Source organism: Mesoplodon densirostris, chromosome 6 (genome assembly GCF_025265405.1).
Source record: "Mesoplodon densirostris isolate mMesDen1 chromosome 6, mMesDen1 primary haplotype, whole genome shotgun sequence".
NCBI classification, from domain to species: Eukaryota; Metazoa; Chordata; class Mammalia; order Artiodactyla; family Ziphiidae; genus Mesoplodon; species Mesoplodon densirostris.
In genome coordinates, this window is record NC_082666.1 from 35,583,318 (window position 1) to 35,608,424 (window position 25,107).

General features: G+C 39.1%; 1 protein-coding gene and 1 pseudogene across 1 annotated transcript in view; both read right to left on the reverse strand.

Annotated features, from left to right (window-relative positions):
- Positions 1-3,400: 3,400 nt before the first annotated feature.
- SVEP1 (sushi, von Willebrand factor type A, EGF and pentraxin domain containing 1) overlaps positions 3,401-25,107 on the reverse strand; it is a 185,519-nt gene continuing 163,812 nt past the window's right edge. Inside the window, exons 43-48 of the mRNA XM_060101262.1 lie at positions 22,744-22,920; positions 18,891-19,061; positions 15,442-15,537; positions 13,202-13,297; positions 8,820-8,913; positions 3,401-3,593 (exon numbers count right to left, since the gene is read on the reverse strand). Coding sequence (XP_059957245.1) covers positions 3,572-3,593; positions 8,820-8,913; positions 13,202-13,297; positions 15,442-15,537; positions 18,891-19,061; positions 22,744-22,920 — 656 coding nt within the window. The 3' untranslated portion in view covers positions 3,401-3,571. The remainder of the gene's footprint in view (positions 3,594-8,819; positions 8,914-13,201; positions 13,298-15,441; positions 15,538-18,890; positions 19,062-22,743; positions 22,921-25,107) is intronic.
- Positions 8,502-8,601, reverse strand: LOC132492862 (U6 spliceosomal RNA; annotated as a pseudogene).

The window sequence follows — 25,107 nt, forward strand, 5'->3', positions numbered from 1 at the left end:
GATTTTCAAATTTTTACTAATTGTCTAATGCCTGTCACTCTCTTACTTTCTAATATTTTACAACAAAAATTCCACTGGTTGTTGATGTTTTCTTCATGGCTTTGAGTTTTTAAATAGAATATTTAAATTTGTAGGTACAGACTTCCATATTGAAGCTTTCCTGTTTCTTGATCCAGCATGCACTCTTTTAATTACTGCAGCTTATTATGCTTTGATTTTTAGTAAAGATGGTCCTTTTCATTATTTTCCTTTAAAATATTTTAATTTTCCATTTTTTTCTTCTTAATGAACATTAGAGTAAATAATTTGGTCATGTTCCCCCCAAAAATCCAATATATTAAGCGTGACTGGAATTACATTATGACTATAATTTTATTTGGGAAAAATCAACATCTTTAAGACATGTTGTTCTCTCATCCAGGAGATGGCATGCTTCTCATTATTTCAGCATTTATAAATGGTTATAGATACAGTTTTATAATATTCTTCCTTGAGGTCACATTGATTTCTTACTTATATATGTTTATATATTGTGAATAGGATCTTTTTCACTGTACTTTCTATTTATAAATGACAAGCAGGAAAACTATTTTTCTATCTTGTAACCATCCAGTTAACGGGACTGAGTGTTTCTAATAGATTTTCATGTCTTTGGTTTTTATCGTATAAGGTATATCTTTGTGTTTTCTGCCAAAACGAAAATTGTGACTCTTAATTTTCTCATTTTTATACCCTTTATTTATAAATTTATGTATTATTACTTTGGCTAGAACTCACAGAATAATGTTCAAGATCAATGGGGATAGCCTTTCTGCTTTGTTTCTGGTTTAAAGGGAAGCATTTAATGGTTCACTACAGAACTGGTTGTAGTTGGTTTGAAACAGATATGCTTTAGTAATGCTGGACAAACACTCATTTCTTTTTTTAGAAATTTAAGAATTCACTATGAATATATTTAGTACTGGAGATTTTAAAAATAACATTGTTCTGTAAATTCGTACAGCCACTATGGAAAGCAGTATGGAGATTCCTCAAAAAACTAAAAACAGTTGCCGTCTGATCCAGCAATCCCATTCCTGGGCATATATCTGGAAAAAACTATAATTCGAAAAGATACCTGCACCCCTATGCTAATAGCAGCCTATTTACAATAACCAAGACCTGGGAACAACCTAAATGTCTATCGACAGATGAATGGATAAAGAAGATGTGGTATATGTACAATGGAATACTACTCAGCCATAAAAAAGAATGAAATAATGCCCTTGCAGCAATATGGATGAACCTAGAGATTATCATACTTATCATACTAACTGAAGTAAGTCAGACAAAGAAAGACATATCACATATCACTTATATGCAAAATCTAAAATATGACACAAATGAAAAGAAACAGACTCACTGACATAGTGAACAGACTTGTGGTTGCCAAAGGGGAGGGGGGTGGGGGAGGGATGGATTGGGAGTTTGGGTTAACAGATGCAAACTGTTATATATAGAATGGATAAACAATAAGGTCCTACCGTATAGCACAGGGAACTATATTCAATATCCTGTAATAACCCATAATGGAAAAGAATATGAAAAAGAATATATACATATATATGTATATATATATATAAAACTGAATCACTTTGTTGTGCAGCAGAAATTTGCACAAGATTGTAAATCAACTATACTTCAATAAAATTTAAAAAAATTCTTCAACTACTTTTAGTATTATTTCCCTGTGAATCACATTTCTAGATATGTAGAACCTCATATCATTTGCAAACCTCACTCATATGGTGCTTTACTTCCTTATTTTGTCTGCATAATGCAACTAATTTGACTTACTGTGCAGTATAGATCGTTTCATCTATTCAAAGTAACCCAATAATTCTACATAGTAGGTACACTTTCAGAACTGTGTTTTGTTTTCAATTGCAGTAGCTTTTCCTAGCTAAAAATTTCTGGTACCATCTTTCTTTTTATTATTTAGATTTTGAGCTTTATTTTATAGTTTTATGATTATAAATGACAAAAATCAACATAATTTGGAAGTTGATGGGGTATAAATTAAATAAAAGGAATACTCATAAGCATGGAAGACTGGTCAAAAGAGTGAATGTCAGAAGAAAGAAGGAAGAGGAGTCAATGGCTGAGGGAAGTGAAGGTGGTGAAGAGAACCACTCGGACAATCAAGATCTTTTTCATTGTTCCTGTGTTTCTTCAGAGTGCTACAGTGTGCCCCCATGCCCCATGTGGAAGCAGTTCTCCCAGAGGATGGAGGTGAGTTGATTGGGATTTTCCTACTTGAAACAAAATCTAGTGTTCTGGCTTTTTCTTCCCCCCAGAAGCCTGAGGAAGTCTTTATCCTGGTAGAAGGATAGTGATGGAGTTAGGGGAAGCAGCGGAGTCTGAGAAGCAGCTCAGCTCTGCCTTGGGCAAACTCAATTCTTTCTTTGCAGGTGGGGCCAGGAGTACAGGTCTGGGAATTTTCCTCATTTGCCTTTTTCCTTCCCTTTCCCTGTTCTTTTATTCCAATCTCCTTTCTCCCAAAGCAGTGAGTTGCGGGATTATGACCCAGAAGTGGGCTGTCTGTTAATATTCCAGTACTTGCATTTCTTTTTTTTTCTTTTTTTTTTTTTTTTGCGGTACACAGGCCTCTCACTGTTGTGGCCTCTCCCATTGTGCAGCACAGGCTCCGGATGCACAGGCTCAGCGGCTATGGCTCGTGGGCCTAGCCGCTCTGCGGCATGTGGGATCCTCCCAGACCGGGGCACGAACCCGCGTCCCCTGCATCGGCAGGCAGACTCTCAACCACTGCACCACCAGGGAAGCCCTAGTACTTGCATTTCTTATTCCAGCTGTGAGAAGGAAGGGGAGCACTTTATTTTGTGAACCATGGTCATTATGCTTTTTTCCCCCATCCACTAAGTTGATGCCTATAGCTTTCCAAATGTTGGTGAAGGAATTAGCCAGGCTGCCCTCAGCACCAGGACAGCATTTTGTGTGGAGGGTAGTAGGTCCAATAGTTACTTTCCGATTAAATAAAAGGAAACCTTTACTGTTACACATATGGTAGAGAAGATGGAAATAGCATGAAGGGGTCTCCTTTATTGTAATTTCTCAGTACACTGCGTGGAATCCCGTAATATGCTAGTGGCACAGATCATGAATCCTCTTCATTATTCCCGGGCCACCTCACAAAATGGCATTATCCAGCAAAACATTATTTAGTAGCAAAATATATTTTAATTGAAAAATCATTTTAAGTAACTGAATAAAAATGTGTATCAGGAAGTTTCTCCATAGACAGGAGAATATGTACATTTTGTGAGAGTGGAGCAGCATCTATTTAATATATTTTTATATAGAAAATACAGGCATATTTTAAAAAAGAAAGTATGTCACAAGAAATAACAAAATATAACACAAAATAAAAAGGTAAACCAAAAGTAACAAGTTGACTAAAACAAGACAAGACCCAGCACCGTGTTGGAATGTCTTTGTGTAAATTCTGGGATGTCCAGGACTGCCAGGAAGAGATGATCCTGCATTTTAGGAGAGCTGGTTGGTTGTGCAGTGGTTAAAAGCCAGTCCTCCTTTTCCTGGAACAACAACAAAAAAAGAGATTCAACAGAAAAGACTGAATTGAAGGGGGAACAGCTATTTGGGGGCTGATTAAAACGCAATTGAAAGTCTCAGATACCTGGGCATCATCTGTGATGTTGTTTGGATGGATGAGGGCCATTCCTTGAGAAAACAAAGGGACATGGAGGAAAAGCACTAACATATGAAAAGATGTGAGAATCAGCACACTGGAGTTTTAGTCCTGGCTCTGTCACTGGTTTCCTGTTTGATAATCCTCTCATCTGTACAACGAGGGGTTTGGACTTGGTGAACCTGAAGGTCTCTTATAGCGTGAACCGTCTGTGGGTATTTTTTTAAAATAAATTTTAAAATTTATTTTTGGTTGCATTGGGTCTTCATTGCCGTGTGTGGGCTTTCTCTAGTTGCGGCGAGCGGGGTCTACTCTTTGTTGTGGTGCGCGGGCTTCTCATTGCGGTGGCTTCTCTTGTTGCAGAGCATGGCCTCTAGCTGAGCGGGCTTCAGTAGTTGTGGTGTGCGGGCTTCAGTAATTGTGGCACACAGGCTCAGCAGTTGTGGCTCGTGGGCTCTAAAGCATAGGCTCAGTATTTGCGGCGCACGGGCCTAGTTGCTCCGCGGAATGTGGGATCTTCCCAGACCAGGGCTCGAACCCGTGTCCCCTGAATTGGCAGGTGGATTCTTAACCACTGCACCACCAGGGAAGCCCCCATCTATGGTTTTTATTTATGACATTTGTTTAGGATTCATTTTCTGCACACAGAGATCAGAGGAAACAGTCTCTTCCTTAAGGATTGAGCTATCTGGGAAGAATACTGGGTCAGTCTTATTCATCATCAGAGAAGAATGCAGGTTGAGGGATTTAATGAAGGCCACAGGGTGTTTCTCCACCAGCTGTCACAGATGCCCAGAAACTGCTCTGTCAACCAGCATTGATTGAGCATCAATTTTTGTGCCTATACTAAGTATGAGGGAGACAATCTTTAAGGCACTCAATCTCGTGGGAGAGAAGGAAATAAATATTATTTGTAAACATTTATTATTTTGATTTCTCAGAAAAGCTTTCTCCCCGCCCCATTTCAGGGAATTATACTCCACTTTTCTTTCTTCAGTGAATTGCCAGTCTCTTCTGCCCTTTACCCAAAGGTATGGTAAATGTTTTAGTAAAATGACTTTTCACATTAGTATAACATGACCTAACCTAGGATCACCATTGACTGATCGATCCATGGTGGGCCCTTGAATCAATCTGGACTCGTGAGTTCTTCTCCTGGATTTTTAAACTGGGTCAGCACACTATTTCTGTAGATGCTGGAGTGTGACAGGTAAAATGTGGGCTCTATAAGCAGTTCTGTCCTTCCATGCGAACTGAACAGCAGAGGAAAGCACTCTGCAGCAAAAGAGCATGGAGAAGATGCTGGAGACAGGAGGTGAGACGGGAGGTGAGAGACTTCAGATGACTTTCAAGAACTCAGTCTGGTCGTCCTGATGCTGAGCCAACCCACATCTTTGGGTTCCATACACGATCCCATTATTGTGATAACAGATTCCTTTCTTTGCTTAAGCCAGTTAGAGTTGCAGTAAGAGAGTCCTAGCTAATTCAGGTCTCCTAGAAAAATCCATCACAGCATAAGGAGGGGTAGGGGGGCTACTGAGGCCTCTGGGTTGACCTTTCCTTGAATGTGGGAAATGCCTCTAAGGTGAATTTGCCATCATTTTTTTTAATATGTATTTATTTATTTATTTGGCTGCACTGGGTCTTTAGTTGAGGCACACGGGATCTTCATTGTGGCATGCGGGATCTAGTTCCCTGACCAGGGATCGAACCAGGGCCCCATGCATTGGGAGCATGGAGTCTTAACCGCTGAACCACCAGGGAAGTCCCTGCCATCATTTTTTTGGATTCCTTTATCAACCTTTTGCGTAAAAAAATCTAGAAGATTGTGTTATCTTTATTAATAGACAGTATTTTAACATAAGCTGATAACTATCCTTCCCCTGGTCAAGAAAAAGCTCCTTTGACCCTTGAACTATGTCGGGGTTAGGGACGTTGACCCTCTCAGCAGTCAAAAATTGGTGTACAACTTTACATTTGGTCAGTCCTCTGCTGTTGTGGCTCTGTATCCACCGAGTCAACCACATCGTGTGCACTGTACTGTGGATTTATTGCAAAAAAACTGCATACAGGTAAACAAATCCATGTTGTTCAAGGGTCAACTGTATTTTGATATTAGGGAATCACACAAACTCTGAGTTTCCTTTTCTTATCTGTAAAATGAAGTAGTTGAGACATAAAGTCTAAAATTATAAGAATGTTACAAATACTTCCTGTTCCTTTTTGAGTCACTGTCATTCTTACTTCTTTTATTTTCTCTCTCTCTCTCTTCTATTCTTTGCTCTCTTTTTTCCCAGCAATTCTCTCCAGTTTGACTCTCAAGTTCTTTCGACTCTGTTCTCAGGTAAAATGATCATCTTTATCTTGGAAGCTTCTAAATATACTTGTACAATCCAAATTTGTTCTTTGGAGTTCAGTTTTTTTTTTTCTCTCTGCAGAGATGGCATAAGTTTGAGGTGATATGAAGAAATTCATGGGCACGAGACAGATTTTTTTGTTAATTAAGTTTGTATTTAGATATATTTTTGTCTTTGCAAGTTGACTTTGATATTCCAATCGAAATGAAATAAAAGAAAATGGAAAAATAAAAGCTCTTTTCAGTTAACATTTAAAAATCAATATGGAAATATCCATTTGTTTTTAATGATTCCTATAAGACGGAAGCAAATATACAAAATACAAATCTAAGTGATGTAATACAATGATGTATATTAAAAGTTTTAAAATAGAGCTGGTGATGTTCCAACATTGCAGTATTTGTGAGGACAATGTTTTAATATTGAAAATATTTTGTCAATGGTATGATGCAATCTGTAATCAGAATGGTATGTTACTGGCATAAAAACAGATGCATAGATCAATGAAACAGAATAGAGAACCCAGAAATAAATCCACACATATATGGTCAGTTAACTTACAACAAAAGAGGCAAGAATATACAATAGGGAAAGGACAGTCTCTTCGATAAATGGTACTGGGAAAACTGGACAGCCACGTGCAAAAGGATGAAAGTAGACCATTATCTTATACCATACACAAAAATCAACTCAAAATGAATTAAAGATCTGAATGTAAGACTTCAAACCTTAGAACTCCTAGAAGAAAACATAGGTGGTAGGCCCCTTGACGTCAGCCTTGGCATGATTTTTTTTGGATTTGACACCAAAAACAAAGGCAACAGAAGCAAAAATAAATAAGGGACTACATCCAACTAAAAAGGTTTTGCACAGCACAGAAAAGCATCAGCAAAATGAAAAGTCAATCTACTGAATGGGAGAAAATATTTGCCAACCATATATCTTGTAAGGGGTTAACATCCAAAAAATATATAGAACTCATACAACTCAAGAGCAAAAAAAACTCCATCTGATTAAAGAATGGGCAGAGGATCCAAAGAGACATTTTTCCATAGAAGACACACAGAAGGCCAACAGGTAGGTACATGAAAAGATGCTCAACATCACTAATCATTGGGAAACACAAATTAAAACTACAATTAGACATCATCTTACACCTATTAGAATGGCTATTATCAAAAAGACAAGAAATAACAAGCATTGCTGAGGATGTAGAGAAAAGGAAACCCTTGTGCACTATTGGTGGGAATGTAAATTGGTACAGCCACTGTAGAAAACAGTATGGAGGTTCCTCAAAAAATTTAAAATAAAACTACCATATGATCCTGCAATTCCACTTCTGGGTATTTAACTGAAGAAAACAAAAACACTAACTCTAAAAGATATCTGCACCCCCATGTTCATTTCAGCATTATTTACAATAGTCAAGACATGGAAACAACCTAAGTGTCTATCAATGGGTAAATGGATAAAGAAAATATGTGTGTGTACACACACACACACCTACACACCACAATGGAATATTATTAAGCCATAAAAAGAATGAAATCTTGCCAACTCTGACAACATGGATGGACCTTGAGGGCATTATGCTAAGTGAAATGAGTCAAAGAAAGACAAATACCGTATGATCTCGCTTGTATGTAGAATTTAAAACCGAAACCCAAACCAAACTTACAGATACACAGAACAGGTGGGTGGTCGCCAGAGGTAGCGGTGGGGGTAGCGGGTGAGCAAAATGGGTGAAAGGTATCAAAAGGTACAAACTTCCAGTTATAAAATAAATATCATGGGGATGTAATGTATAACATGGCAATTATAATTAATAATGCTGTATAGCACATTTGATGTTGCTAAGACAGTAGATCTTAAAGGTTCTCATCACAAGAAAAAAATTTTATAACTATGTACATGAACTTACATAGTTAACTAGACTTATTGTGGTGATCACTGTGCAATATATACATACAAATATTGAATCACTATGTTGTACTAATATACTAAACTAATATAATGTTGTATGTCCATTACACCTCAATAAGATGTTTAAATTGTTATTTTTTTAAAAAATTATTTCAAACTATTTCTCCTTTGATTTATTTTTGTGATAATCTTTTCTCAACTATGATATTTATCTGGTTAGAAATGAGAAACCAATTGCTAGAACATATTTTTACATAAATTTTCTTGTAGTCCATTAAATACTGACTATATATACCATAAAAAATATGAAACAAAAAATTTGACTTTAAAAATAAACATTCCTTATCATCAATTTCAATTCTATTTTTATTATAAACAGGAATAGAAATGAACATCAATAAAACATATTGAGTTTGTTATTTATTTGCATCCTTGCATATGAAGGGTGCAATCTTCTGTTCAAGAAGGCAGTTAATTTATTTGTTTAATTAACGCTTTTTTCTTTTTTTGGGGGGGAAAATATGGAACACTTCACAAATTTGCAAGTCCTCCTTATGCAGGGGCTATGCTAATCTTCTCTGTGTTGTTACAATTTTAGTATATGTGCTGTGACACATATGTGTTTTTGAGAAATCATTGTTTTGTCAATCCTTAACTAATACTTCTTCGTTTGGCTTTAGTTCAAATTTAGGGAATATCTCAAAATGGATAGTTTTGGATACAAAATGCTTACATTCAAACTAGAGGTACCTTCTGGCTCTTGAGACAACTTAACTAACTTGAATTTCAGTCTCCTTATGTTATAGATAAATAGTAGTTTTCGGTCGTCTTACCTGGAACAGTCATGTCCTGTCCAAGCCGAGAGACAATGGCATCGGTTTGGTCTTACACATTTTCCACCATTTAAGCAGGGAGACTGGCAAACAGCTGGGATGAAAAATTCATGTATTTATTTAACGAATACTGAGCAATCCTGAAGATGCCCATGAAGGCAGGCAGAATAAGATTTGACTCTGCTTTCTGCTCTAGCCGCCACCATTCCTCATGGACTGCATCCTGCTACTTTGCTCAACCTCATGTGATTATGTGGTACCTCCCTTTTTCCTTCCAACCGAGTCAGTTTTCATATTTAGGCCCCAGGTTAAGTTTTACCTACATACTGAAACCTTTGCTGATAACTCAGAGTCGACTGATTTTTCTCTTTAATCTTTTTATTTGTTCAACCAATTTGACACATACTCTTTTGAACTGTAAATTATTCAAATACTCGATGAGACTGTAAGTCTCTGGAGGGAGCCAGCACTGAACTCTATGACTGATGAAGTCATTACATCAGACATCAACTCTTACGACAACAGATCAGTCACGCAGATTGTCTAACATGACAGATGATTCAAAAGCCCTTTGTGTTTGCTAGGAAACATATTTCATGGCTTTTACCATTGGAATTACAGAACCTGGGGTAGAGTTAAAAATTAGCCACAGGTGAAGCCCTGAGTGAACACCCAGAGATTTACTACGCAGACATCTTTCTCACAAGTCCTTAGTCTCAGAGTCAAATACTTCATCTGCATGAATCTATCTGTTAAAAAACCTAAGGATACTAAAAACTGATGAAGACCAGTCAGTTTAACGTATCAAAGAAAAAATAAAATGTCTGTTGGGAGAAAGCTGGAAGCGAGAAACATTTAAGTCTCATGATTTCAGCCTCATTATAGCTTGGAAAGGGCAGGCTTCCCCAGAGGAAAAACTCATCTTTGGTGAGAGATAAAGAAATGTCACTTCTCTAATCACTCATTCATAAAATATGGGGAAAACGTCAGCAATCCAGGCACTGGATAAGCACTGAGAGAGGACAAGAAGGAAAACACCAGTCTTTGCCCTTAGCTTTCTTGATGAGCAAGCTAACAGAATGAGCATATTTGCAATATAACAAAAAGGAAATTATGAAATAAAGCAGGATTAAAAATAGCAAAAATAAACCCCAATAATCCACAACTAATTCTCCATATCTGCTTGCTAATATATATTTTAAAAATTACTCTTTTTCAAGAGCATGATGATTTAGTGGTACCTGACTGTACTAACAATTTTTAAAATTATTTTCACTTCTCTGTCTAAAAGCCTAACACTTTCCTCCTTCCCTATAACATGGGTGCCCCCAACGTTCTATTCTGGGCAACCTTCTCATGCTACGTGTCTTCCACAAAGACTTATTTTTTCTCCCCCATGAATGTTTTCCAATGATGACTGACATATTTCTATCTTCAGTGTAGATGAGTCTTCTGGGAACCTAAACCATCATCCAATTGCCTGTCAGACCTCCCCCTTTTATGTTCCACTGGCCCCTCAAACTCAGCATGTCCTTACTTACTTAACTCCTTATCTGTACCTTCAAACCTGTTCCTCTTGGGTTCTCTATCTCAAGGGTAGAAGTGGCACCACCTTCCATTCAGGGGCCCAAACTGGAAATATCAGTCTTGACTCTCTTCAGACCTTTACTCCTACAATACATCTATAACCAAGTAGTGTTGATTCATCTCCCTAACTTCTCTCCAATCCATCCTTTTTGGTCGTCCTCATTCTCTAGACTTTATAACCTCTTGCCAATTCTGCTTTGATAGCTCCCTAACAAGTCTCCCTAATTTTAGTCTTGCTTTCTGCCCTTCTCTGTACTGCTGCTAAAATCATTTTTCAAAAAGAAAATCTGAAAACATGGTTTTCCTGCTTAAGACCCTTTAGTGGCTTCTGTGGCTCAGAAGACATAATCCAGCATCTTGAACTTGGCATGCAACACGCTTCCTAATCTGGCTCTGCCCATCTTTACAGCTTCATTCCCAGCCACACCCCTCCACTGCCTCTGTGGCTTCAACTCTGTTTTGCTGACCACATTTGTGCTGCTCTTCTATGCCTTTGGCTAGACGAGCTCCTCCTGGTGACTCCTCTTCCTTTGATTCTGTGCTTGGAAAGCCTTTTCTGAACGTCTGCACTTGGGTAGTTTACCCAACTTCACTGTTGTCCTTTTAGAGAATTCAGTTAGCCTCTAGTCACCTACTTATAGGCCACTCTGTATCCCTTCTTATTTTCTACATTGGATTCTGGAGGGCAGGAGCTCCTGTTTTATACACTTTTGTATATTTAATATCAATACTTAGTGGGTATAAGTGGGATATGGGCTGAGGTAGTTGCAGCAAGATTGAAAAAAAATGAAGACTATACGGCTCATGTCATGAAGGTGCTTAATGTCAGTTAGGGAGCTAAGGAGCTAAAAGAAATACAAATAAATCAGATCAACTGAGCTTTAAATGGTGTGGCTCTAGCTAATTGTGTAATATCTATAGACATGGAATGTTAGAAGATAGATTATCATGGTAGAGAGCAAGTTTAGGGACAAGAGGAAACTTAGGCAGGGTTTTGGAGGTTGGGTCAAGTTCCAATAGGTAGAGGAAGCCACGTCTGCAGGGGACAGGATGTGACTGGCAGAATGGGAAGTAAGGTGTATCAGGGGTGCTGATGCCAGTCTGAGAGTCAGAAGAATTTGGGTTGGATGTGAAGACAATAGGCAACCATCTTAGGTTCTTAAAATGGGCAATTCATGCCCAAGGTAGTGTGTAATGGTGTTGTTTTGGAAAAGGAGACGGGAAGGTCAAGTAGTAGACTCTGGCGGTGATCCAAAGGAGAGGTCTTTTACTAGCTGGTGATAGTGGGGATAGAGTAAGATGCAAGAGATACTGTGCAGGAAGGAACAGAAGGAGTGCTGATACTGGTAATCTCCGATGAAGGGGAGGGAGAGTGGAGGATGTCTCCATCTGGAAGCATGATGCCACCACCTGCAAAGATAAGATGCCTGGGAAAGGGCAAGGCTGGTTTGCAGGTAGGTTCAATTTTGTATGCATGAGAAATACAGACAAATACCAAGGTTGATTTGTAATAAAGAAATACGAAATAGATTGCTGTAAGAGTTTCAAATAAAAGCTTCAAATTTAGCCTCCGGTATTACATTTTTCCTTTCCTACACTCATGGATGCCTCACTTTTGGCTTTATGTGGGGTGGCTGCACATCTGATTTTGCCTTTTTACCTTTCACTACCATTTCCCTGGCTTACTTATTAATAGTGCCCCTTTCATTCTCAAAAACATCCCAGTCTGGAGGCTAAACTACATAGTCACCCCAGCCTCAGAGGTCATGACAAGCTCTGGTGTCAGCTAGCCTGTTCTACTTTACAATTAACCTCACTAGGAGGTGGTATACATATTATTTACAGGAGGAATAGTGGAGTGTTAAATAAATATAGCAAGTTCTTTGTTTTTAATAGTTGCCTGAAAATTAGGACATTAAAAAGGTAAAAAAATCTATCATTTTAAACTGATTGATTTATTAGACAATTACTGAAAATCCTATCATATGCAGGCACTATGCTAGGTACTGAAGATATAAAGATCACAAAGGAATATCCCTGCCCTCAGGTGGCATATAATCTAGTGAGGGCAGGGAAAGATCAATAACCAAGCAATTAAACAGATATCAAAGTACAGTGGGATAAATGCCCGTATTTGAGATAGACAAGGGTTATTAAGGGGACATGTTTGTCACCAACAAATCAACAACAGTTTGTTACTGTCTTCCATGATAAGGAACCATCTCTTGTTGAGTTTTTTCACTTTAACTTAAATTGTATTTATTTAGAGCCTTGTTCTTTCTAGATAGGTACTGCGAATTTAGTGATTTAGCTTCATAGAGATTAAAATAAATATTCTTCCAAACTTCTGCATTATGTTTCCTCTACATTCTGCAAAATAGAGCAAATGACATGAAGAAGGCTGACAACTGAGTCGAATCAGATGCTCTTTTTTGTCACACGACCTCAAGAGGTGTCTCTGAGGCAGCCATAGGTTCAGCATTGAGACTGCCATTCAAGGAACCAACTTGAGGAATGATTTTTTTTTAAATTTTTTTTTTAATCTTTTCAACCAAAATCCCATGCGGCATGCAGGATCTTAGTTCCCTGACCAGGGATTGAACCCATGCCCCCTGCATTGGAAGCGTGGAATCTTAACCACTGGATTACCACGGAAGTCCCTTGAGGAATTCTTGAGAAATTCTGATACCCTTTTGTTTCGCTTCCACCTCTGAATCTAAGTCACACTCATCAGTGTCCTCTAGGGCTTCACGGAGTCAAGTCACCAAGAAAACAAACCATGAGAGGAGGCCTACCTGTGTGACAGCGGGACCCTGTCCAGCCAGATGGACAGTCACACTGATAAGGTGCCACACAGCGACCGCCGTTCAGACAGGGAAGAATGCAGATTGCTAGAAAGGAGATCAAAAAGGATTTGATCAAAACACACACACTCAGATATGTTCAAGTGTTCAAAAAACATTTTCCAGGAGAAGTAAAACCTTGGATGACCCACTAGATAATCTTCCATATGTTCTCTGTTTATTAATCAGTATCATTGGGAAAACACAATCCAGAAAGTCAGTCTGGACCCTCAACCTGATGTAATGACTCTAATGCCAAATGCACTCTTTCCGAGAGGACACACCGTAATCGATGCCTGCTAAGTGCTTTGCTTTCTCTTCACAAACTCAGCAGAATGTTCTCCATTTGTCACCATTTCAAATTTCCATTATAAATTACATAAAATGTTCTAAGAGGGTTTGGCTACCTCAAGATTCTCTTCTTGCCTTTAATTAAATGTGAGAATGGGAGTCAGATAAGCTCTTCCATGGGCTGGTGCTGGCAACACATTAGTAGTGATGGGACAGCTCAGCCTTTATTTTCTTGGAGCTGAGGCCCCATGGTGACTGAATGAGGCCTCCCCTACACCCTCCATGGCAATCACTTCTCCTACTAGAAATTACTGAACTCTGTAAAGAGGTGTAGTCTGTTTAAAAGGAGTGAGATTGTCTACTGGCTTGGTAATCAAAGCACGGTTCTCAAACCCAAAACGTTGGTATTATGTAGGACTTGGCTAGAAATGCAGAATCTCGGGTCCCAACCCAGATCTACCAAATCAGAATCTGCATTTAACTTCTCCCAGGTGTTTTGTATGCACAGTAAAGCTTGGGAAGGCCTGCTCTAATGCATTACCAGCACATGTTCAGTGAACTAAGCCAAGCCTGTTGTTACCCCAGGGTAAATGTTTCCCGAGTCTTTGGATCCTTAGCATTATAGCAGGCCATGTGTGGGAGCCCTAAGTGGGAAGGCAGGATTGGAGAGAAGAAGAAGGAAAAATGCAATTCTCTTCTTCCTGAATCACTGTGAGAACACTTGTTTTGGCGAGTTGTTAGCAGCCTAAATTGATTTCCATCCTATATTTTCCTTTCTAGATTAGTTGAAATAGTTACACTTTAGAATCTCTTATAAAATATCTGGCCTTAAAAAGAACTGATATAGACCAATGGCCATCATGTTAGTGACTCAATGTGATTTACACATTCCCAGTGAAACATGAAATCATTTTATCCATACATATATATTTTTTAAGATATGGAAACAAAGTATAGTTTAGACATTAAAAAAAATTAAAACCATTCATTTACATTCTTTTGGAAATTCAAATTTAAATGCATTTCCATGAGGATCGAAATTCTATGTTAATTTATCAAGCACTGTATAGATATGAGAGTACCAACTTTCCTTACTTTCTTTTTTTTTTTTAAAGGAATTTTGCCTTTTTAAAAAATTTATTTATTTATTTATTTATTATTTATTTATTTATTTATTTTTGGCTGTGTTGGCTCTTCGTTTCTGTGCGAGGGCTTTCTCTAGTTGTGGCAAGTGGGGGCCACTCCTCATCGCAGTGTGTGGGCCTCTCACTATCGCGGCCTTTCTTGTTGCGGAGCACAGGCTCCAGACGTGCAGGCTCAGTAATTGTGGCTCACGGGCCCAGCCGCTCTGCGGCATATGGGATCTTCCCAGACGAGGGCTCGAACCCATGTCCCCTGCATTGGCAGGCAGATTCTCAACCACTGCGCCACCAGGGAAGCCCTCCTTACTTTCTTAATTGGGAAGAGCTACCCTTAATTAATGGTGGGCTCCAAATCTTACCTGAAAAGTACAATGTTATGCAATGCCATGAATTTATACCAACTGTAGCAATGAGTGACACAGGACATAAACAGAAGTGAGATAAAGGAAGACCAAGGTTGTGGAACTCTCTATCGTAAGCTCCTTCCCAAGAAGATTCTTGGAAATCTGTGCCAGGAGGCAGATGAAGACAGCTTTGGATGGATCTTGATAACTGTATTTTTCAAGATCACTGATATTCTAGATGTTCTGCAACTAAATGACATATGTAAATCAGCCCCTGGCCCTCTGTCTGGTCTGCTATGGGATTTAAGCAAGTGAATTTCTGCCACTAGTAAAGCCAGCACCTGGTAACTCCCCTGAGTTGGCAACTTCTAGGCTAACCACTGGGACTCAAAGTAAGATTCAAGGACAGACTCACGCTCTTCACAGAGACGCCCCATCCAGCCGTCTGGACAGGAACAAGCATTTGGGCGTTGGCAGATACCTCCATTCTGACATGGGAACCGACATACAGCTGGAAAACAAGCAGGATGAGTCATAAATCTAGGGAATTATGGAAGGGTGGTTGTCAGAAAATAGGACTGATTATTTACATTTCATGGTATTTCCTTGAATCGAGTTTTAAGGAAGAGAAACAAAACCCAGTCTCAAGATTCGGTTGGGGATGAGCATGAGGGGCTCAGGAGGGGCATAAACAAGCCTGGGTAGTTCTGAGACTGTAACTATCAACGTTTTCATAATTTGAGGATCAGGGCAGGAGGGAACAAGGCGGTTTATATAAAAAGATAGTCTATTTTGATCTGGACCAGGGGAAGTGCCCTTCTAGAAGATGCGAAAATTCTCTTCCAAAGGAGGCCTTTGATGGCCGGTAGCTCTTTGGTGATACCACTGTCCCACACTATCTTAAACAAGTGAAGAAACAAACAAACAAGTAAACAAACACACAGCTTTCATTTGACTTCTGACTTTAAGTGACACCTGGGCTATTCCTTGAGGATACCACCTCCTCAGCATCCCTCTGAAGAGGGGTTTGCACATACTCTTACAACCCATGTGTTGGTGATCTCATTTCTCATTGCTGCTTCCAGACAATTAATCTCCTTTCTCTTGCAATAACCTTTGCCTCTTTTGAGGCTCATGCCTTTCATTCACTGATTTCCTCAATTCTCCCTGCCCCCAAAGTCACTGAAGACTTTGGCATTTTTGACTTAAGACATGACACCATAAAACTCCTAGAAGAGAACATTAGCAAAACATTCTCTGACATAAATTGTAGCACTATTTTCTCAGGTCAGTTTCCCAAGGCAAAAGAAATAAAAGCAAAAATAAACAAATGGGACCTAATCAAACCTACAAGCTTTTGCATAGAAAAGGAAGCCACAAACAAAATGAAAAGACAACCTACGGGCTGGGAGAAAATATTTGCAAATGATGCTACCGACAAGGGCTTAATTTCCAAAATATACAAACAGCCCATACAACTCAATATCAAAAAAGCCAACAACCTAATTTAAAAATGGGCAGAAGACCTAAATAGACATTTCTCCAAAGAAGACATACAGATGGCCAACAGGCACATGAAAAGATGCTCAACATCACTAGTTATTAGAGAAATGCAAACCAAAACTACAGTGAGTTATCACCTCACACTGGTCAGAATGGCCATCATCAAAAAGTCTACAAATAATAAACGCTGGACAGGGTGTGGAGAAAACCCTCCTACACTGTTGGTGGGAACATAAATTGCTGCAGCCACTAAGGAGAACAGTATGGAGGTCCCTTAAAAAATTTTTTAAATTTACCATATTATTACCGTATGATCCAGCAATCCTACTCCTGGGCATATATCCAGAAAAGACAAAAACTGTAATACGAAAAGATACACGCACCCCAGTGTTCTTAGCAGACAATAGCCAATAGCTATTAGCAGACAATAGCTGCTAATAGCCAATAGCTAATAGCAGACAACAGACAATAGCCAAGAAGTAACCTAAGTGTCCATCAACCTAAGTGTCCATATATATATGCACATACATACACACACATACACAATGGAATATTACTCAGCCATGAAGAAGAACGAAATATTGCCATTTGCAGCAACATGGATGGACCTAGAGATTATCATACTAAGTGAAGTATGTCAGAGAAAGACAAATATTATATGATATCACTTATAAGTGGAAACTAAAAAATAATACAAATGAACTTATTTACAAAACAGAAACAGACTCACAGATAAAGAAAACAAAATTATGGTTACCAAAGGGGAAAGGAGGAGGAGTATGGGACTAACAGATAAACAATACTATATATAAAATAAATAAAAAGGATTTATTGTATAGCATAGGGAACTATATTCAATATCTTTTTTTTTTTTTTGGCAGGGGGCTGCAGCATGCAGGCTTGCAGGATCTTAGTTTGCCAACCAGATATTGAACCTGGGCCCTCGGCAGTGAAAGTGCAGAGTCCTAACCACTGGATCGGCAGGGAATTCCCTCAATATCTTGTAATAACCTATAATGGAAAAGAATCTGGAAAAGAATATATATCCGAATCACTTTGCTGTATACCTGAAACTAACACAGTATTGTAAATCAACTATAAAATTGAAAAATCAACAATAAAATAATAAAAAAAAAGACTTTGGCCTTTTTTCACCCCAAATCCAAATCTGACCACTGTTCATGGCCATGTGGACAACCCATCTAACAACTTGATTATTCTTTTAGTTCCTTGGTGATGTCTGTCTTGTTCAGTAGAAGAATTCCTCACTTTCAGTATTTGTAGAAAGAATGGAATAATTATTATGATTTGTAAAAAAAGTAGCCTATCTTATTAGAGAAATGTAAGTTTTAGAAGGACATACTAGGATGTCTCATTATCTACCTCATTCCATTTTGCAGCATTTTCAACATAGAAACCTCCCCCACCCCAAGATATTATTATTATTATTAGTTTTAGTTTTATTTATTTATTTATTTTTGGCTGCACTGGGTCTTCATTGCTGCGCACAGGCTTTCTCTAGTTGTGGCGAGCGGGGGCTACTCTTCGTTGCGGTGTGTGGGCTTCTCATTGTGGTGGCTTCTCTTGTTGTGGAGCCTGGGCTCTAGGCACATGCGGGCTCAGTAGATGTGGCTTGCGGGCTCAGTAGTTGTGGCTCATGGGCTTAGTTGCTCCATGGCATGTGGGATCTTCCTGGACCAGGGCTTGAACCCATGTCCCCTGCATTGGCAGGCAGATTCTTAACCACTGCACCACCAGGGAAGTCCCCGAGAAGATATTATTGAATGCACTCACAAAATTCATCCTTAGGTTTTCAAATTCAATCCAGCAAGTAAAGAGACAGCTTGTGTAAACATGGAATGCTCGCCACCAGCCCCCGGCATGTACACAGAGACCAAGTGGTAGGCTCTGCTTCCTTGGGGCCGCCCAGTACCTCTTGTCTCATACTCTGCCCTCTGGGTGGGCTGCCTCATCCCTTATGGGACTCAGGGGTCTGCTCAGGATGGACGAGTAGAACTGGAATCTGTGTTGAAACACCTGAGTGTCCAGGAGTTGCCCTCATGGCCCAGACATGACACAGCTCCCCTTAGCAGCTGGAGAACACTTCCAAGATTTGGAGAGAAGACTTGTGTAAGAAGCCAAAATTGACTCAGAAACGGGCCATGTGCTGGGCCAGAGGTCTGTGTGCAAGCCTTCAAAAATCAAACTCATAAAGTTAAGGAAAATGACACACATGTTAAAAGAAGACTGAAAGCCAAGGAAAGATAAAATAGCGTGCATACTAGTTGTTGGCCATATCAGACTGCCATATACATTTTCCTACAGCTTCAGTAAGAACTAACCATTCAAATATTTCCTTACCTCTGCAGACAGGAGGTGATGTCCAGGTTCCATTCTCTAGGCAAACACTCCTCAGGGAACCCTCCAACATGTATCCACTGTAACACGAGTAGGTGATCATGTCCCCATACTGATAATGTACACCTCGGGCAATTGCATTTTCTACGTGAGTTGGTGGACCACATGAGATTTCTATAGGAAAACCAAAAATATAATTAAGCTTGTGCTACTAACCCAGCCAGTGGTTGGGAGAGGACACAGTTTCACCTCTAAGACTTAAAGAGGAAAGACAAAATACACAAAGGTAACCTTTTCACCTACATGATATCTAAAAGACACCAGAAACTAAAAGCATCACCTGCTGCTCTCTAGAAAAATTCGATGTACAATCAAAGGTTTTGTCTTCTGATTCATATGTTGAAGCTGAGCTATTTTATACTCAAGGCAGTAAGTCTTGCCTTCTTATACCTCGCCAAAGATGTATAAGAACTTCAATGCAGCATGCTTATCAAATAAGAAGAGAAGAAGCATGGGGATTATTTATAGTCTATCACTTTAGAGTAAAGATCATGAATTGTAGTACTACAGATTCCATCATGGCTGTTTTATTAGTGCCTAGAACAGTGCCTGGCATACAATGGGCTCTCGATACATGTTTGAATAATGAGTAAATGAATGAATACTGTCTCTAGCCTAAAGATACTCCATTTACACAGCTTGATGAGGTTTATGAAATTCAAGGTTTCACATCAGTTTCCCTCTTTCCAAGACTGTAAAGCAGTGACTCTCTTCTTTTGGAAAGTGTAAGATTGAAGGAGAATCCTCTCTTTTAAAAGCACATGTGCCGAATATTTAAATAAAAATGTTTATAACTAATTTTGCTTTGAGAATTTTACAAGAGAATAAACTAGATAACTAGAGTTTTTCCGTGGTGTCTCACAAGACAAGGACTGGATTGGAGTCAGGACTTCATTAGTATCCAGGTTGTATAAGGCTAACTTTTAGATGAGTCTTCATGAACTGGCTTCTAAAAGGTCACTTTGTGGTCATAATACTATTAAAATCTTGCCAGAGGGGAGGATCAATTTGTCTGATTCTTCTAAATTTTCTTTTCCTTCTAAGGTAGTTAAAAACATTAATTCAATCAGTCAGATATCCAATATGTATCAATGCATACTGTGTACCAGAAACTGGAAAGAAATAAATGGAGAAAATGCTGTACCTTTGCTCAGACAAATGGGTGAAGACAGACAAAGAAATACTGTCGTACAACTTAAAAAGAGCTATATTAGAGGTCCGGATGCCATACTGTAGAAAAATTGAGGTGAATGTAACTAATTATGCTTAGGATTGTCAGGGTATGAATCACAACGACAGTGGCCTTTGGACCAGGCTATAAAGCTTGAGTGGATCAGAGGACTATTGCTTCCAGGTTGGGGGAACAGCATGTAAAAAGATACCAGTGAGCTTGATGGTTCACAGACGTGGTTGTCAAAGCACGGATTTCAGGCCACCTATGTGGGAATCAGCTTGGGTTCTTATTAAAAATGCAAACTTCTGGGCTTTCTAGCTTTTGAGTCTGCAGCTTACATACTCTCCCCAGAGGATTCTCATACACACTAAATTTTATTCACTGATTTGTAGTGATAAATAGCAGGATGAGGTGAAAAGGATGAGGAAGGTGGCTGCTTTGGTCCCTCAGGAAGGATATTTGTTCTAAGCCAAAGACTCCCTGTCTAACAGAAAATGCAAAAGGGGGATTGAGGACAACAACTGTGGAAACTGTCTCCTCTCCTAGGCAACCCTGCATCTTCTCAAGAATACTGAGGAAGAATTAAGCATGCACTGAAGGGACATTTGTAATAAATGCATGTCTCTCCTGGCTCTCGCTTCCAGTCCCCTGAGTGGTAAGTCTCCGGGAGCTAAGGCCAACGTGAGGATATGTGGGCAGAATCAGGCCACTTGGCCTGCTTTCGTTCAGGCTGATGGCTTTAAAGGAGCCTAGACAGTCAAGGCTTATACATACTTAGCTCTTCCCACTTCACTAGGGGTAGATTTCATAAGGAGTTGGGACCCAAATCCCAGGTAAAAGTATGATACCCACTTTTCTGGAGTAAAATCAAAATTCTAATGCTGCAGTAGGCTGCTAGCTGAAAATTCAAGGATTTGGGGCTATTTGACAGCTCTTCCTATCAGGACATATCACAAATATATACCAATTCATTTTTCAAAACAAACCTATAAGATAGGAATTATTGGTGCTATTTACAAATGAGAACTCCAAAGTTCAGAGAAGTTAGGGCACTAGCTTAAGTTTAGAATTAGAAAGTTTTGAGGACAGAACTCAAACCCAGGTTTTCTCTGATTTCAGAATCCCCATGGCCTTCATATGCACATTTTTAATCTCATTAATTAAAGTGCAAGTGTTCCGAAGACGAAGACCACTGTAGGCATAATATAGTTTTATACTATGTAGCCCATTACCTCACATCTGGTTAGACTCAATGAATATTTGTTAGTTGACTGCTGTAGAGGGAGTAGCCTGCACCACAAAGGAGGGCAGGATATTGGGCAGGAAAGATGCTTTATGTGTGTTAAGAAATGTCAAGAGTTCTATAAAAAAGAATGAAATAATGCCATTTGCAGCACTAGAGATTATCACCCTAAGTGAAGTTAAGTCAGACAGAGAAAGACAAATATCGTATGATATCACTTATATGTGGAATCTAAGAAATGATACAAGTGAACTTATTTATAAAACAGAAACAGACCCACAGACATATAAAACAATCTTATGGTTATTAAAGGGAAAGGAGGGGGAGGAATAACTTAGGAATTTGGAATTAACAGATACACACTACTATATATAAAACAGCACAGGGTACTATATTCAATATCTTTTAATAACCTATACTGGAAAAGAATCTGAAAAAGAATACAAATATAGATATTTGTAACTGAATCACTTTGCTGTCCACCTGAAACTAACACTACATTGTATATCTACTATACTTCAATAAAAGAAAAAAATAGCAAATGCTTATGTAAATTAAAATACTTAAAAAAGCAGAATAATGTCAAGAGTTATCACAAGGCAGCAAGAGATGCTGCCAGACTGTGTGTTAGGTATCACCATGGTGCTAGCCCAGAGGTTTTCCAGTTGTGGTTCCAGGACCAGCAGTACTGCCATCAGCAACACCTGGGAAACTGTTAAAGAGGCAAATTCTCAGGCCTCACTCCAGACCTATTGAATCAGACACTCTAGGATGGGCCCAGCAATCTGCTTTAAAAAATTTTTTTTAAATATTTATTTATTTACATATGTACGCATGCATGCATGCTGCATCAGGTCTTAGTTGCAGCATGTGGGATCTAGTTCCCTGACCAAGGATTGAACCTGGGCTCCCTGCATTGGGAGTACGGAGTCTTAACCGGGAAGTCTCCCAGCAATCTGTTTTTTAACAAGCCCTCTAGGTGGTTCTGATGTCCGCTCAAGCTGGAGAACCATGGTGAAATAATTTTTGTATTGCAAAGCATGCATAGCCCATTAAAGCAGAGTTTAAGGACTCTGACGGCGTGGAGAAAAAAAAGGTATTTTAGATTTAATATCCTGCTCATGCTTAGAAGAGCACGTTTTGAAAACCTGTTCAGTAAATTCTGGTCAGGCAGGTTTTAGTCTAGTTCTGGATTGTGTTTTTATGTTTGGATTTTAAATTTAAAAAAAAGTTTTAAAGTAGCAAGACAGAAATTGATGACCATGATAAGACAGAGTTCTAAATATCTACATGTAAGTTGCCTGATTGAAAATAATCTCCCAAAGATGAGAAAACACTTCCCACTAATGAAATTCACTGGATCCCATGTGTTGACTTACTTTCACATCTGGCACTTGTCTGTGTCCACGTCTCGTCAGGGTTGCAGGTGATGATGCTTTGGCCCTGGAGCAGGAAGCCTTCCCTACACTTGATAGACACATTCTGATCGACATAAAACTCCTTTTCAGAAAGCACAGCATTCTCAGGGATCACAAAAGGGACAGGGCATGGATTTGCTGTTAAAAATAAAAGAAAATATGTACTGGTATTCCCCCTCTTTTCTCAGTTTGTTTCTTTGAAGGCGGAGCATTACCCCTGCTGGAGCTGCGTTCTCAGTGATGATAATATAAGGCTTAAAAATATAGAACTTCACACCATCACCCTGATACCAAAACCAGACAAAGATGTCACAAAAAAAGAAAACTACAGGCCAATATCACTGATGAACATAGATGCCAAAATCCTCAACAAAATACTAGCAAACAGCATCCAACAGCACATTGAAAGGATCATACACCATGATCAAGTGGGGTTTATCCCAGGAATGCAAGGATTCTTAAAAATACATAAATCAATCAATGTGATACACCACGTTAACAAATTGAAGGAGGAAAACCATATGATCATCTCAATAGATACAGAAAAGCTTTTAACAAAATTCAACACCCATTTATGATAAAAACTCTGAAGAAACTAGGCATACAGGGAACCTACCTCAACATAATAAAGGTCATATATGACACACCCACAGCCAACATCATTCTCAATGGTGAAAAATGGAAACCATTTCCTCTAAGATCAGGAACAACACAAGGTTGCCCACTCTCACCACTATTATTCAACATAGTTTTGGAAGTTTTAGCCACAGCAATCAGAGAAGAAAAAGAAATAAAAGGAATCCAAATCAGAAAAGAAGTAAAACTGTCACTGTTTGCAGATGACAAGATAATATACATAGAGAATCCTAAAGATGCTACCAGAAAACTACTAGAGCTATTAATGAATTTGGTAGAGTAGCAGGATACAAAATTAATGCACAGAAATCTCTTGTATTCCTATAAACTAACAATGAAAAATCTGAAAGAGAAATTAAGGAAACACTCCCATTTACCAATGCAACAAAAAGAATAAAATACCTAGGAATAAACCTAGCTAAGGAGACAAAAGAACTGTATGCAGAAAACTACAAGACACTGATGAAAGAAATTAAAGATGATACAAACAGATAGAGAGATATACCATGTTCTTGGATTGGAAGAATCAACATTGTGAAAATGAAAAATGACCCAAAGCAATATACAGATTCAATGCAATCCCTCTCAAACTACCAACGGCCATATTCAGAGAATTAGAACAAAAAATTTCACAATTTGGGGCTTCCCTGGTGGCGCAGTGGTTGAGAGTCTGCTTGCCGATGCAGGGGACACAGTTTTGTGCCCCGGTCCGGGAAGATCCCACATGCCGCAGAGCGGCTGAGCCCATGAGCCATGGCCGCTGAGCCTGCGCATCCGGAGCCTGTGCTCCGTAACAGGAGAGGCCACAACAGTGAGAGGCCCACATACCAAAAAAAAAAAAAAAATTTCACAATTTGTATGGAAACACAAAAGACCCCGAATAGCCAAAGCAATCTTGAGAAAGAAAAATGGAGTTGGAGGAATCAGGCTCCTGGACTTCAGACTATACTACAAAACTACAGTATTCAAGACAGTATGGTACTGGCACAAAAACAGAAATATAGATCAATGGAACAGGATAGAAAGACCAGAGATAAACCCACACACATATGGTCACCTTATCTTTTTTTTTTTTTTTTTTTTTTTTTTTTTTTTTTTTTTTTTTTGCGGTACGCGGGCCTCTCACTGTTGTGGCCTCCCCCGTTGCGGAGCACAGGCTCCGGACGCGCAGGCTCAGCGGCCATGGCTCACGGGCCCAGCCGCTCCGCGGCATATGGGATCCTCCCAGACCGGGGCACGAACCCGTATCCCCTGCATCGGCAGGCGGACTCTCAACCACTTGCGCCACCAGGGAGGCCCTGGTCACCTTATCTTTGATAAAGGAGGCAAGAGTATACAATGGAGGAAAGACAGGCTCTTCAATAAGTGGTGCTGGGAAAACTGGACAGCTACATGTAAAAGAATGAAATTAGAACATTTTCTAACACCATACACAAAAGTAAACTCAAAATGGATTGAAGACCTAAATGTAAGGCCAGACACTATAAAAGTCTTAGAGGAAAACATAGGCAGAACATTCTATGACATAAATCACAGCAACAACCTTTTTGACCCACCTCCTAGAGAAATGGAAATAAAAACAAAAATAAACAAATGGGACCTAATGAAACTTAAAAGCTTTTGCACAGCAAAGGAAACTATAAAGAAGATGAAAAGACAACCCTCAGAATGGGAGAAAATATTTGCAAA